This window comes from Ictalurus punctatus, chromosome 14 (assembly GCF_001660625.3).
Source record: "Ictalurus punctatus breed USDA103 chromosome 14, Coco_2.0, whole genome shotgun sequence".
NCBI lineage: Eukaryota > Metazoa > Chordata > Actinopteri > Siluriformes > Ictaluridae > Ictalurus > Ictalurus punctatus.
In genome coordinates, this window is record NC_030429.2 from 24,295,086 (window position 1) to 24,307,582 (window position 12,497).

Genomic DNA, 12,497 nt, shown 5'->3' on the forward strand with positions numbered 1-12,497 from the left:
TCCCACGTGAAATGTGGCTAGACAAGGATAAAACTTTGCCGCGTCATTCTGCGGTAAATGGGTCCGGTATGAGAGAGCGCAACATTTGGGGACATAAGCGGCGCGTAAGCAGTGACGTCGCTCGCACATACGTGGAGTATTTGAGCCTGAGAGCAGGATGATGAATCATGCGTGTAGCATCATGTCAGTGCCGGCACTTCAAACCCGTCATGTGGTTTCTGCACCTCATTCAGCTAATCGCTGACCTTTTTAAATAAGTGCTGTGGGCGTGTCGGCAAAGGATAAACGTGGCCGTGTCGGGTTGAGCTGCGCACGTGAGCAGATGTACCCAAACCAGTCATGCAGGGCAATGTGGAGAGTCCCTTCTGACTGCTGACTGCTGAACCATCTCTATTATCTACTGTGTAATCTTTAACAGTTAGCAATTCCCTACTGCTAACAACAACATGGCTGACTTCTGCTGCTGGCAGAAATAGAACGCTCCTGTAAGGCCACGCCCCCTCTTTAACCATCGTAGGAACTTACAGTAGCTACAGCTAATGGCCTGCTGATTAGCACTTTATTTTATAGAGTGATAGTAGCTAGCTCTCGACCAGGTTAACTCTAAATGGTATTCTATTCCCTTCTATTCCGCTCTCTTCAGTTCTACACTATTCTGCATTATTCCGTTCTATTCAGTTCTATTCCATTCTATTCAGCTCCCTTCAGTTCTACTCTATTCTGCATTATTCTGTTCTATTCAGTTCTATTCCCTTCTATTCCGCTCTCTTCAGTTCTACACTATTCTGCATTATTCCCTTCTATTCAGCTCTCTTCAGTTCTGCACTATTCTGCATTATTCCGTTCTATTCAGTTCTATTCCATTCTATTCAGCTCCCTTCAGTTCTACTCTATTCTGCATTATTCCCTTCTATTCAACTCTCTTCAGTTCTACACTATTCTGCATTATTCCGTTCTATTCAGTTCTGTTCCCTTCTATTCCGCTCTCTTCAGTTCTACACTATTCTGCATTATTCTATAATATACAACTCTCTTCTATTCTACACAGTTCTGCTCGAGTCCCTTCTATTCAGTTCTCTTCAATTCTACACTGTTCCGCATTATTCCCTTCCGTTCGATTCCATTCTGCACGGTTCTATTCCATTCCCTCGTATTCTACACTATTCCATACAGTTCTATTCTGTTCCCTTCTATTCAATTCTATTTGCTCCCTTTTTTTATTTCATTCTATTCTCTTGTATACTGCAGTGTTCTGTTTTGTGCTCCTGTGGTATTCTGTTTTGTTCCGTTCTACTCTCTTGTTCTTTTCATTTCTATTCTGTTTGGTTTTATTCTACTCTTTTCATTGTTGTGTTATAGTCTGTTCGGCTCTTTTCTGTTCTATTCGATTTGCTTCTATTATTTTGTATCTTCAGCTTTATTCTGTTCTATTCACTTCAACTCTAGTTTGTGCGTGCGTGCGTGCGTGCGTGCGTGTGTGTTTATTAGGACGTGTGGAATGTAACTGAACAGGTTTTATAGTGTCAGAATGCAGTGTTTGTCTGTCCTGGGTCCCTCGCGGCCGTGCCCTGACTGTGTAAACACAGTTCTCGGCGTGTGAACGTGTGTCAGCTGAGGCCATTCTTGGGATATTTGCACGCGTTACACATCGCCTGTGTGTTTTTGGGTTTGGCCCACAGGAGATCTTCTGGAAGAGTCTCAGTCGGAGGCGCTGAAGCTCCGCAAGCGAGTGGAGGAGCTGGTAAGAGACAACGAAGCGCTGAAGTCCTCCACGTCCAGCTTCACCAGCGCCTGCGTCGGCACTCCTGTTCACGCCGACACCCACGGTAAAAGCCGTTTATAGAAAAGATGGACCGAATAAACGCCGTGGTGAAAGGATATTCGACCCACGTCAGTCGCCCCTGGCAACACTTCTAACCGTCATTCTCATATGTTCTGTCATTTCCTGATCTCATGATCTGTTTTTAAAAACTCCAATCTGATGTCGAAATTCCCTCCAGGATTATTTCTTTGGTCTTTAGTATCTGTTCGCCCTCAGCGCAAATCCACACACATCCACACCCATCATCTCGGCGTCTAGTTTTAATCTGATCAGTGATTATAAATCGTTTGCTAACGAACAAGAGGGAAAAACACATCAGACAGCTGGTAAAAGGATCCACATCCACTCGGCTCTATTCTGTACGCTAGATCGGACTCTGTTCACTTTGACCCTTTTTAGATCTCGTTTGATTTCTGTTTATTTTGTGCTACTCTGACCTGTATCTTTTATTCAATCCTAGTTCTGTTTCATTCTTTCCCTTTTATTGTTCTGTATGATTCCATGCCCGTGCACGGCTTTATACTCTACTCTACTCTGTTTTATTCGATTCAGTTTTATATGTTTTCTTTTCTTTTATGATGTTCTGATTACACCATTTAAATTCTATTCAGTTGTGTACTCCGATTATACTCCATTCTCTATTTTATCTTCTTATACTCTATTATCTATTCTATTCTATTCTCTTCGGGTTAAGGTTTTTCTGTTATACTCCGTGTACGCTGTTGTGATACATTAGAGTTTTAAACTGTTCAACTCTATTAACGCTTACACTATTCTAATGTGCTCAGTTCTATACTGTTCTCCTATTCAATTTCACATTTCTGTTATTCTATTCTTATTTAATCCTATTCTATTATATTCTGCTTCTATTCTGTTCTATTGTTTTTTTTCTCTTTCTATTCTATTCTGATTTAGTATTTTTGCAGCATTCCACACTCTTTAATGTGATTCTCTTCTATTCTTTTTTTTTTTTTTTAAATCATTCTTTTCTTATTCTATTATATTCTATTGTTTTATTTATTTTTTCGGTGCATGCCATTCTTTAATACTTCCGCTTAGTTCTATTCTCTTCTGTTTGTACCATTCTTTTCTATTGCGTTCTATTCTGTTTTGTTATTTTTTTTTGTAACATTCTATTTTTATGTGATTTTTTTTCTTTCTATTTCTATTTTAGTTCTATTCTATTGTTTTATTATTTTTTGTAACATTCTATTGTTTTTTGTTTTTTTTGTGGTATTCCATTTTTGTAATGCGATTCTTCTTAATTCTGTCCTATGATCTCTCAGGTCATGGGAAGCTCCTGAGTCACCAGGCGTCGGTGCGATCGGATCCCCGCGAGTGCCTGCCCGTCAAAACCGTCCAGACGGAGGCCTCTGTGAGTACTCGGCATACGGACGCACTTCCACTGAACACAAGCACACTTCCACTGAGCACCGTCACGCCCACTGTTTACACTCTCACGCCACCTTATTATGCAAATGAGGAGTATTATTAGGTCCAGAGCCGCTTTAACAGGTCGGGGCAGATGTACAGCTTGGGTGGATGGTACGGCCGGGCGAGCGAGCTGTTGTAATCCTGTGCATTCTTCTGTGTTGAAGGAGACCTCGTCGCACTTCGAGCTGGTGAACACGGAGGACAAGACCATGGCGGAAACGCAAACGGTGAGCTTCGTGTCGAAATTCTGGACCGTTCTGCAATGCACGTGGCAATGAGCCTGAGAAAACACCAGCCGCTTTCCCGTGCCGCGTTCCCAAAGCCGCGCGCGTGTGTGTGTGTGTGTGTGTGTGTGTGTGTGTGTGTGTGTGTTTGCGCGCGTTTTTTTTTTTTTTTTTTTTTACTTTTTCTAACTCCGCTGCAGTGACTCAGTGGGTTTGTATACAGGCCGAGTCAGCTGTGACTCAGGGGGGGAAACTCCAGATTGTACTCGAGGCAGGAACACTCCGATGACTCGTCACTCGCAGTCGCAGGAATTTCTCTTTTGGAGACACATGAGAGGGAAAACGTGCTTTCTTCCTCAATCGCCTTTTCCCTTCAGAAGCGCAGCAGAAGGAACACTTTATTCTCGAGTTTGGATTTTCTGAGCGAGCGTCGGCCGGGGTAAAGCCGTCGGTTTAAAAAACGCCCGTCACCAGTCCAGAGCAGAGCGATAGATGCAGCCGTGCGTAAGTATTAAATAATAAACGTGCGTGAAGCCTCTACCCGGTATTTACGTGGACAGTTCCTGGTGTTTCATGGAACTGCCGTGTGTTTACTGTAAAGCTGCGGGAATGCGTGCTTTCGCTTTCTCTTGAGAGCCTGTCACACTGAGGAACTGGAGCTGTGGACGTCGGGGTTAGAGCAGGAACTGCGTCTGACGTCTCGATACAGTAGAGTTTAACTCAATGTATTGTACTGTATTTAACCCTTTTCTAAAATGAACTGTGTGTGTGTGTACAGGAGAACACGGAGTTGGCCAGTCAGCTGCAGAGACTGGAGAGCTCGTTCAGTGTGTTTGCGCAGGAGTCCAACCCCAACCAGCTGCTGGCTCACCTGGGCCGCATGGCCGTCGAGTTCCACACCCTGTCCTCTAAAGTGCAGAAGAACGAGCAGAGAACATCACTACTGCAGGTGGAGCTCACTGCTCTCTCACACACGCACACTACAACGCTTTTCACGGTGATTCAGCACGTTGATTTATTTCCTGCGTCGTTCTATTATCGTCATCGTTTCTATAGTAACCGCTCGTCCGCAGGTACTTCGTACACGGTGCTCTGCACGTGACTGTAGATATGGCGAGGAGACGTTTATGTAACGTTAGTGGGAGGAGTCTCTAGTGTCCAGCGTGTTTTTTTTTTATTTAATTTTTATTTTATTTAATTTATTTTGGTCTCGATTATCGTTTTCGATTCTTCAGCCGGGTCATGAGTGACGTGACGTAGTGTGTGGTAGCTCACGCGTCATGGCTCTGCTCTGCTTTGTTTCAGACGCTGTGTGAGCAGCTGAGGCAGGAGAACAGCGAGCTGAGGAAGAAAATGGAGGAGGACCTTCAGTACCGAAATCGCGACCTGGAACAGCTGAGGTGAGCGAGCTGTGAGGTACTGAGCTCACCAGCCTTCAATTCTGTTCGGGTTCTCGTAACCTTGGTCATACCACCGAACAGAAATCGCTGAGAAATCCTACTCCGTTTCCATTGTCTTTCGTCTTCTAATCCGAGATTTCACACGGGTACTGTAGTTCAGTTTCCACCGGTATTTATTGGAGGCTGTCTGTCTTTCTGATGGTTTTTCTATCAATCTATCTGTCTTTCTATCCGTCTGTCCGTCACTTTATCTATCCGTCTGTCTGTCTGACGGTTTATCTATCAATCTGTCTATCTATCTAATCTGTCTCTGTCTGTCTGTCTGACTGTTTATCTATTTATCTGTCTAGACGTATAGGCTTAACATTATCATTATATTGCACCCTATGTAGTGAATATAGTGAACAGGAAGTCTTTAAGACAAGCTGACGATAACAGACTTTTATGAATCCATGAATCTGTGCCCCCAAACACGGACACACGCGCACACACACACGCACACACACACACACGGACACGTTTCTTCCACAGCCCTGCTGAATTTAGATCGGTCAGATGTTGTTGATTCATTTTCTGTCACCGCATCTCTACAACAGTTCCATCTGCACGTCACAAACTCCCCGCAATACGTCATATACGTGTGATCACTCATACGGCGAAGGAGTCTCGAGCGTCAGAGACCTGACCCACCGGCTCATTTTCTCTTATTCCCTCCGAGCGAAAGAAAGAGAAAGAGGTGAGGGAGCGACGGTTTACAGCTGCTGCGACGTGAGAACAGGAACTGACTTCTTCAACAGAAGTTCCATGGGACTAAATGTAACTACAGTGTGTCCCAAAAGTCTCCGTGCGTGGGTGAAAGGAACACTTCTTATCAAAACATCCTCCACATGATCGCCGTCTCTTTCTAAACGCACAGGGAGTCGTCTCTCCCACTCGCGACGAACTCCTCCGGTGTCACGTGTTCTACTGCACGTCAGAATGAAGGCGTTCTTAAAGGCTATCTGAAAAATCACGCAAAAAAAAAAAAATATATATATATATATATATATGTGTATATGTATATGTATGTATGTATGTATGTATATAAGCGAAGTATGATGCACATTGTTGCTAAAAGAAGTGTTTATTTCCCCTGTGTGTGGAGACTTTTGGGACTTCATATAAACGGAAAATAGTACGTGTCGTCCTTTAGTAAGAAAAAAGAAATGTTATCGCTGTGGCGTAAGAGGAATAAAACACTTCGTGATGTGCTGTTAGAGGAAAATGATCAACTTCAGGGTGCTAAAAGGAGCTCGGGTCGTGCCGGCCGGCGTTTCACCGCTCTTCGCTACAACGGTGAGCGGCGTGGAACACGGGGTTGTTTTCCCCATGCACGTATCATGGAGTGGCTTGTTTTTGGAAAAGTGACGAGCGTGTTTCCCGCTGTAGTGGAAGTGTCGGGTCTTTCCAGCTCAGTGTCCTCTTCCTGAATCTGTGTGTTACCAGTAATGTAAACTTCAGACGCCGGGGGGGGGGGCTGGGGGAGTATTTTGCTCCATTTACTGTGTGTGTGTGTGTGTGTGTGTGTGTGTGGACACAGCATAACCCGGATGTACGCACCAGTGTTGTTCGTGTGAGTGTTTATAATTCCCGATTGTGTATAATTATAAACGTATGCATAACAAAAAAAAAAAAACACTTTATACCACAATGCTGCTGAATTCTGGACTCTGATTGGTCAGAAGGTCAGAAGCGCTCGTACGAATACCTTACCCTTTCTGTAGCAGACGCACCACGTACTCCAAACCCGCAACAGAGCGCGTCGTCACGTAACAAAGAAAAACTGAGGAGTTTACGCTTTACGGTTTCTTAGTGAGACGCCAAACCAGGGTTGTTTAATAACCTCAGTAGGGGGGGGGGAGAGACGGCGATGAGGGGACTGCTGTTATAACGTAAGCGATAAGACGAACGTGCTCGTCGGCATCAAAGGTGACCGTAAACAGATTAAAAAAGTACGCCGTGTCCCAGTCGAGTTCCTCCGAAGCGTAACCGCGTACCGTCGTTGGGAAATCTTTGATGATACTTCCTTACGTCACGCGTTCGTCCGGTCACACAGGATGCGACGCCTTAAACAAATCGACGTTCACGCGCGAGTCACGCGGATAAAATTTCCCGGGAATCGTAAATGGTGTAAACGCTTTCAGAGGGGCAGAGTCCCTGACGCAGTGCTGTGGAATTCCTGCGTGAGAGTGTGTGTGCGAAAGGGCTGAAACGCAGTGTGTTTGGGGGAAAACACGCAGAATTGTTCTATGTGGTAGATATAAAAGTTGTAGAACAGCACAGATCTCGTCGCTCGAGTCACGTCGAGTCACGTGGCTTCTATTGTTCTTCCAAGCATGTACAGCTGGTGGAGTGCAGAGCGAACCGAAACGGCGGTCCTCCAGGACCACGGTGCGCTGTACATCAAGCAATACGCTAACGCATGAGGCGAGACGGAACTCGACAGAATTAGTGTGGAAGTGTGAGATATAAATGATTCAATGAAAGTGATTAAGTTTTATGGGCATGGCTTTTGAACCTCTGTGTGTGTGTGTGTGTGTGTGTGTGTGTGTGTGTGTGTGTGTGTGTGTGAGCAGGCAGGAGAACCTGAAGCTGCGAGAGCAGGTGAGCGGACGGACCGAGGCAGCACAGAACGAGTCAGCCGAGGCCAAAGACGAGGCGACCAAAGAGGAAGCGGTGAAAGTCAAGCTGGAGGCGGCCATGACTCAGCAGGTACACTCAGCTCAGGTGACTTCACCTCAGAAACGCTCCCGTCAGGCATCAGGGAATTTTCAGCCCCCGCCCGCTGTCCGTTTCCATCCTCCCCGAAAGGTCACGGTTGTGGTGTTCTGTTTATTTTAGCATTTGTTCGAGGGAGATGTGAGAAAATATCCCTGTAGGGCGTGTGTGTAAGTAAGCTGAGAAGCGTGATGAGTCCGCGCTGACCTCCCTGAGGCGTTTCGGGAATACCAGCGTGCCTTTTTTTTTTTTTTTTTTTTTTTTTTTGTTCCTCAGATATGCGCTTTTTAGAAAATAACATACCTACGTTCGCCGGCCACTTTAATAGGAACACCTGCCCGTTTGGCCGATCGGTTCAGCTTCCGTTAATGTTCACGTCAGACATGACGGATGCGATCGTCCGTGGCGCGGTTTTCATGGGGAAAGTTTCGTATGGTTTTTTTGGGACATCCTGGGAACAGACTTTAGAGTTTACTCGGATGGGTGCAAAAACAGATCCGGTTCCGTAGGCCCCGTCGGCGAGAGAGGTCTGGACGCCTGTGATAGATTCCTGCTCGTTCGTTTTATCAGTATCTTGTGTTTTTCTGTGTTCCTTCTCTCCAAAAATGGAAAGCGAGCTTGTGTTTGAGAAGTCCCCCCCCCCCCTGTCCCCTCCGAAACTATTGGAACGGCAAGGCCAGATCATTATGCGTGTGTGCTGTACAGCAAGGACGTTAGCGGGTTTGAGATTAAAACACGGAGGCGAGACCCGAGTTTAGGATCTCGGCTTTTATTTTATCCTGGTGTCGACATCTAGACGTGTTCAACAACCCAAAACATAGAACCTTTTGTACCGGACCAGCCGATATTTTAGGCGAGCAAAAGTATAGGAACGGAGAAGTCTTGAAGTAAATGATTGGCGAATTCCAATCTGGGTTTCACAATGAGAGAATTTTAAGCCTGTAAATGTATCTAGAAATACTAGGTTTAATGGACGGAGAAATATTAGATAACTTTTCACTTCTTAAGACACCTTTTTTTTTTTTTTTTTTTTTTTTTTTTTTTTTTTTTTTTTAATAAACATAGAATCAAACTATATACCAGGAAACTTTTATTATTATTATTATTATTATTATTATTATCACAAAAACTTGCCAGTACAAACATATCAATTTGGTAATTAGTTAAAATTTTTATTATTTTTTAAAATAAGTATTGTGTGTCTTCAGTCCAGTAAAGCTGCAGAGAAAACTCCATCCAAGACCTTGGACCCGGAGATGTACGAGAAGAAGATCAGGCTTCTGGAGAAACAGAGGAGAGACGTAAGGACATGTTTAAGTGGTTTTTTTTTTCTTTTCTTTTCTTTTTTTTTGTGTGTGTGTGTAACATGGTGATGTGTCTTTTCCAGGTGCTGGAGGTGAACAAACAGTGGGACATTCAGTGGAACTCGATGAAGACACAGTACGAGCAGAAGGTACGAACATCTAAACGCACCGTCTATAAATAACGAATAAAATTCCGCCCGATGGAGCAAGCTTTTTCGGGTGAACATGACATGATTCATATTTACTGCGAATCGAGCGTTGCACAATCGCTCGGCCGGGTTGCGGCCTGCGTGACGTGCGAGCCGGCATGAGAACCGAGCGCGCCGGCGACGCTGCAGGCTTGGCGACTGCGCACAAATCTGGCTCACCAGTGGAAACGCACATGTACGGAAAAGCCGATCGCGGCCTCTCGCACCGCGTCTCGCAGACCACAGCACCCCTCCCGCAGAATTCCCCTCACCGAGGTTTCCTGCAGCCCTGCACATCTTTCTGTCTCTCTCTTTTATCTCTCTCTGTTCTCTCTCTCTCTGTCTCTCTCTCTCCGCCCACACATCCTCTGTTGTCAGTGACAGCGACGGAAGAAAAAACATGTGACCTGTTATTACCTACCGCGCTCAGCCTGTGCCATTGTGTCACTTATTGTCAGCGTTCTCCACGTAAACACCTTGTTCTCACTCGTCCTCTTGGCCCATATTTTAGCAGCGTTTGCGTGTTTTCTTTAGCGTCAGGACTTCCAGGACATCCAAAATGTTCTCACCCACCTGAAAATATCGACCCATCTTTAACCACGATGTGCTGTGACCTATCGCAAGGCATGTCGCAACATCCTCTCAGAAGTGTGCCGATTTATCCACGGTGTTCAGAATCTGCAGAATGTTAATCATTACTCCTCCTAATATTAATAGAGGGATCATAAAAACGGCCTTTTTTATTTGTTTATTAAGTTCTGCTATGAATAATTTCACTATTTCACATAACAGGTGTTTACATATAGGCAACACGATACGTTAAGAGCGCAGGGGGGTGTAAACTTTTGAACAGGATGATCGGTACATCATCTTGTTTAAAGATCTTCTTTTTTTTTTTTTGTTTTCATTTAGTACCGCCAAAATAATACCGCTTTACACCGATCATCCTGTTCGTCTCTGGCCACGAGCTTCAGGATCGTGCAGGCTGGGATCTGATTGGCTGTTCGTGCTTCCACGCGTTCCGATTGCAAGACTTCTTGACCCGGTGGGAGGCACCCGATTCGGAGCGCTAGATTGGAAAAATGTTCGCAGCAGTACCACGTTTAAACGTTATCACAGAGCTTTGAGACGGTTATTGGCGACCGAACGAGAGCCATGTGATAAAGAGGGTGGGGGGTGGGGGGCTGACTCCGCCCACTACAGGATGACTTGCTTCTTAGCGCTCGACATCATCTTTGCGTCACACCGCGCTCTGGCAGGAATTTCAGCACAGGATAATAAACTGGATAAACGCTGACCTTATGATTGCGCGTGTTGCAGTCTGGTCAATGTTTTGTTACGTTTTAGACATGCGTATTATTGGAATGGCTTTAAAAAGGCTAGTGTTTACGTGTGATGATGTTCACAGAGTTTAATTGCGAGTGTGTGTGTGTGTGTGTAGATCACAGATCTGCGGCAGCGGCTGGCCGACTCCCAGAAAGCTGTCCAGGAGCTCGAGGCAGAGCGAGAGCAGAGGCAGAGAGATTACGACAAGAAGCTGCTCCTGGCCAAATCCAAGATCGACAATGTGCAGGTACGGCCACGCCCACATCCATGTGTGAGAGAGAGAGAGTGTGAGAGTGTGTATCAGAACAGGGCTACCAGGATCTGATTCATCGGGTCTCCTTATTCAGCTTTCTCTGTGACAGTATCAGTATCGGACTTTGCCCTTGTCGTAGTTCACTTTCGTTTTTCTTTCTCAGGGAAGCACCAAGCGGTACACGTCCGAATCTCCCTTCTGTTCCCGTCGGGATTTAAAAAAACACTAAAACAACCCCACCGAGCTAGTCTCATAACACTGTGCTTAATGCTACACTGGGAACAGAACCGAGCGTCACACTCTGGTGATGCGTCATCTCATGATCTCATGATCTGTTGGAAACTGCCACTGGTACAGTAGAAAGAAGAAAATCTCTCCATGACCGTTGTTTAAGTAAAAGTGAAAGTGGCTTTACTCCAGTGAGTGTACCAGAGTCCGAGTCTTCTAACGAGCGTAGAGCGGCGCCGGTGAATTCTGACCGCTCATAGAGAAGACACGGATTATTCAATTATTTATTAACAGAATGAGACACGCAAATGTGTCTGTTTATCTGTCTCTATCTACAGTGTCTATCTGTCTGTCTGTCTACCCACCTGTCTGTCTATATATCTATCCATCTGCCTGTCTGTCTATCCACCTGTCTCTCTTTACATCTATCTGCCTGTCTGTCTACCCACCTGTCTCTCTATATATCTATCCATCTGCCTGTCTGTCTACCCACCTGTCTCTCTCTCTCTCTCTCTCTCTATATATATATATATATATATATATATATATATATAATATATATATATGCTGTCTGTCTTTCAATATATCTATCCATCTGCCTGTCTGTCTACCCACCTGTCTCTCTTTACATCTATCTGCCTGCCTGTCTGAATGTCTCGCTTTCTATATATCTCTCTGCCTTTCTGTCTGTCTCTTTCTATGTATCTGTCTGTCTGTCTTTCTTTCCATATATCCGTCTGCCTGCCTGTCTGTCTCTCTTTCTATATATCTATCTGCATGTCTTTCTACCCATCTGTCTGTCTCTCTGTATATAGGTCTGTCCATCCATGTGTCTGTCTTTGAGTCTTTCTGAGCTGCCTGTCTGTCTACCCATAAGTCCGCCTGTCATTCTATATACCGATCTGTCTGTCTGTCTACCCACCCGTCTGTCTATCCGTATGTTATTGTGTCTGCTAATATCTGTCTGTCTCTATAATTATGTCGGTATGTTTCTGGTTACTTTCTGGATTTTTCCTTATATACACAGACACACACTATACAAATAAACTTGAGTTGAACACTTACATTTCCATACATGAGTGTGTGTGTGTGTGTGAGAGAGAGAGACAGTGTTTTACCAGTCCCTCTGTGGTTTCCTGATACCTTCCTTCTCTTTGCTCTTTACCTGCATTTATTCTGGCGTTAAATAAACTCCTCTCTCTTCCCTCGGCTTAAACCCGGACTTCTCTTCCATACCGTAGCCGGATCGCGTTTAAAATCGTTTTTTTGTTGTTTTTTCTTTTAGTTCTGTTTTATTTTCAATAGCATTGACCACAGAGTAAGTTTGAGCTCGGAACCGCACAGAGGAAGCTGAAGGTATCTGCTGCCCACAGAAACTCCCTGAGATACAACCAGGAAGAAACCCTGACAGGAATTAGGAGTTAAAACGGGAACCCAGGCTGCAGAGAGTGATGAGAGCGGCAAGATCTCGACACACTCGGGTCAGCGTGTACAGCCCGATCCGTACCGACTCGCGTGACGGCACGTAGTGCACTTCAGACTTCCAGAAAGCATGCACAGT

At 45.0% G+C, this 12,497-nt stretch overlaps 1 protein-coding gene across 14 annotated transcripts in view; it reads left to right on the forward strand.

The window, feature by feature from the left end:
- Positions 1-12,497, forward strand: part of tnip1 (TNFAIP3 interacting protein 1) — a 34,813-nt gene that overhangs the window by 13,970 nt on the left and 8,346 nt on the right. For 9 of the 14 annotated variants that reach the window (XM_053685983.1, XM_053685990.1, XM_053685991.1 and 6 more), the window contains exons 3-11: positions 1,680-1,826; positions 3,109-3,197; positions 3,421-3,483; positions 4,259-4,429; positions 4,786-4,880; positions 7,496-7,646; positions 8,846-8,938; positions 9,025-9,090; positions 10,571-10,702. In XM_053685983.1, the coding sequence (XP_053541958.1) occupies positions 1,680-1,826; positions 3,109-3,197; positions 3,421-3,483; positions 4,259-4,429; positions 4,786-4,880; positions 7,496-7,646; positions 8,846-8,938; positions 9,025-9,090; positions 10,571-10,702 (1,007 nt within the window). Of the gene's footprint in view, positions 1-1,679; positions 1,827-3,108; positions 3,198-3,420; positions 3,484-3,752; positions 3,985-4,258; positions 4,430-4,785; positions 4,881-7,495; positions 7,647-8,845; positions 8,939-9,024; positions 9,091-10,570; positions 10,703-12,497 lie in introns of those variants that run through there. The other 5 variants (XM_017485404.3, XM_053685987.1, XM_053685989.1 and 2 more) reach the window with 3 other exon arrangements.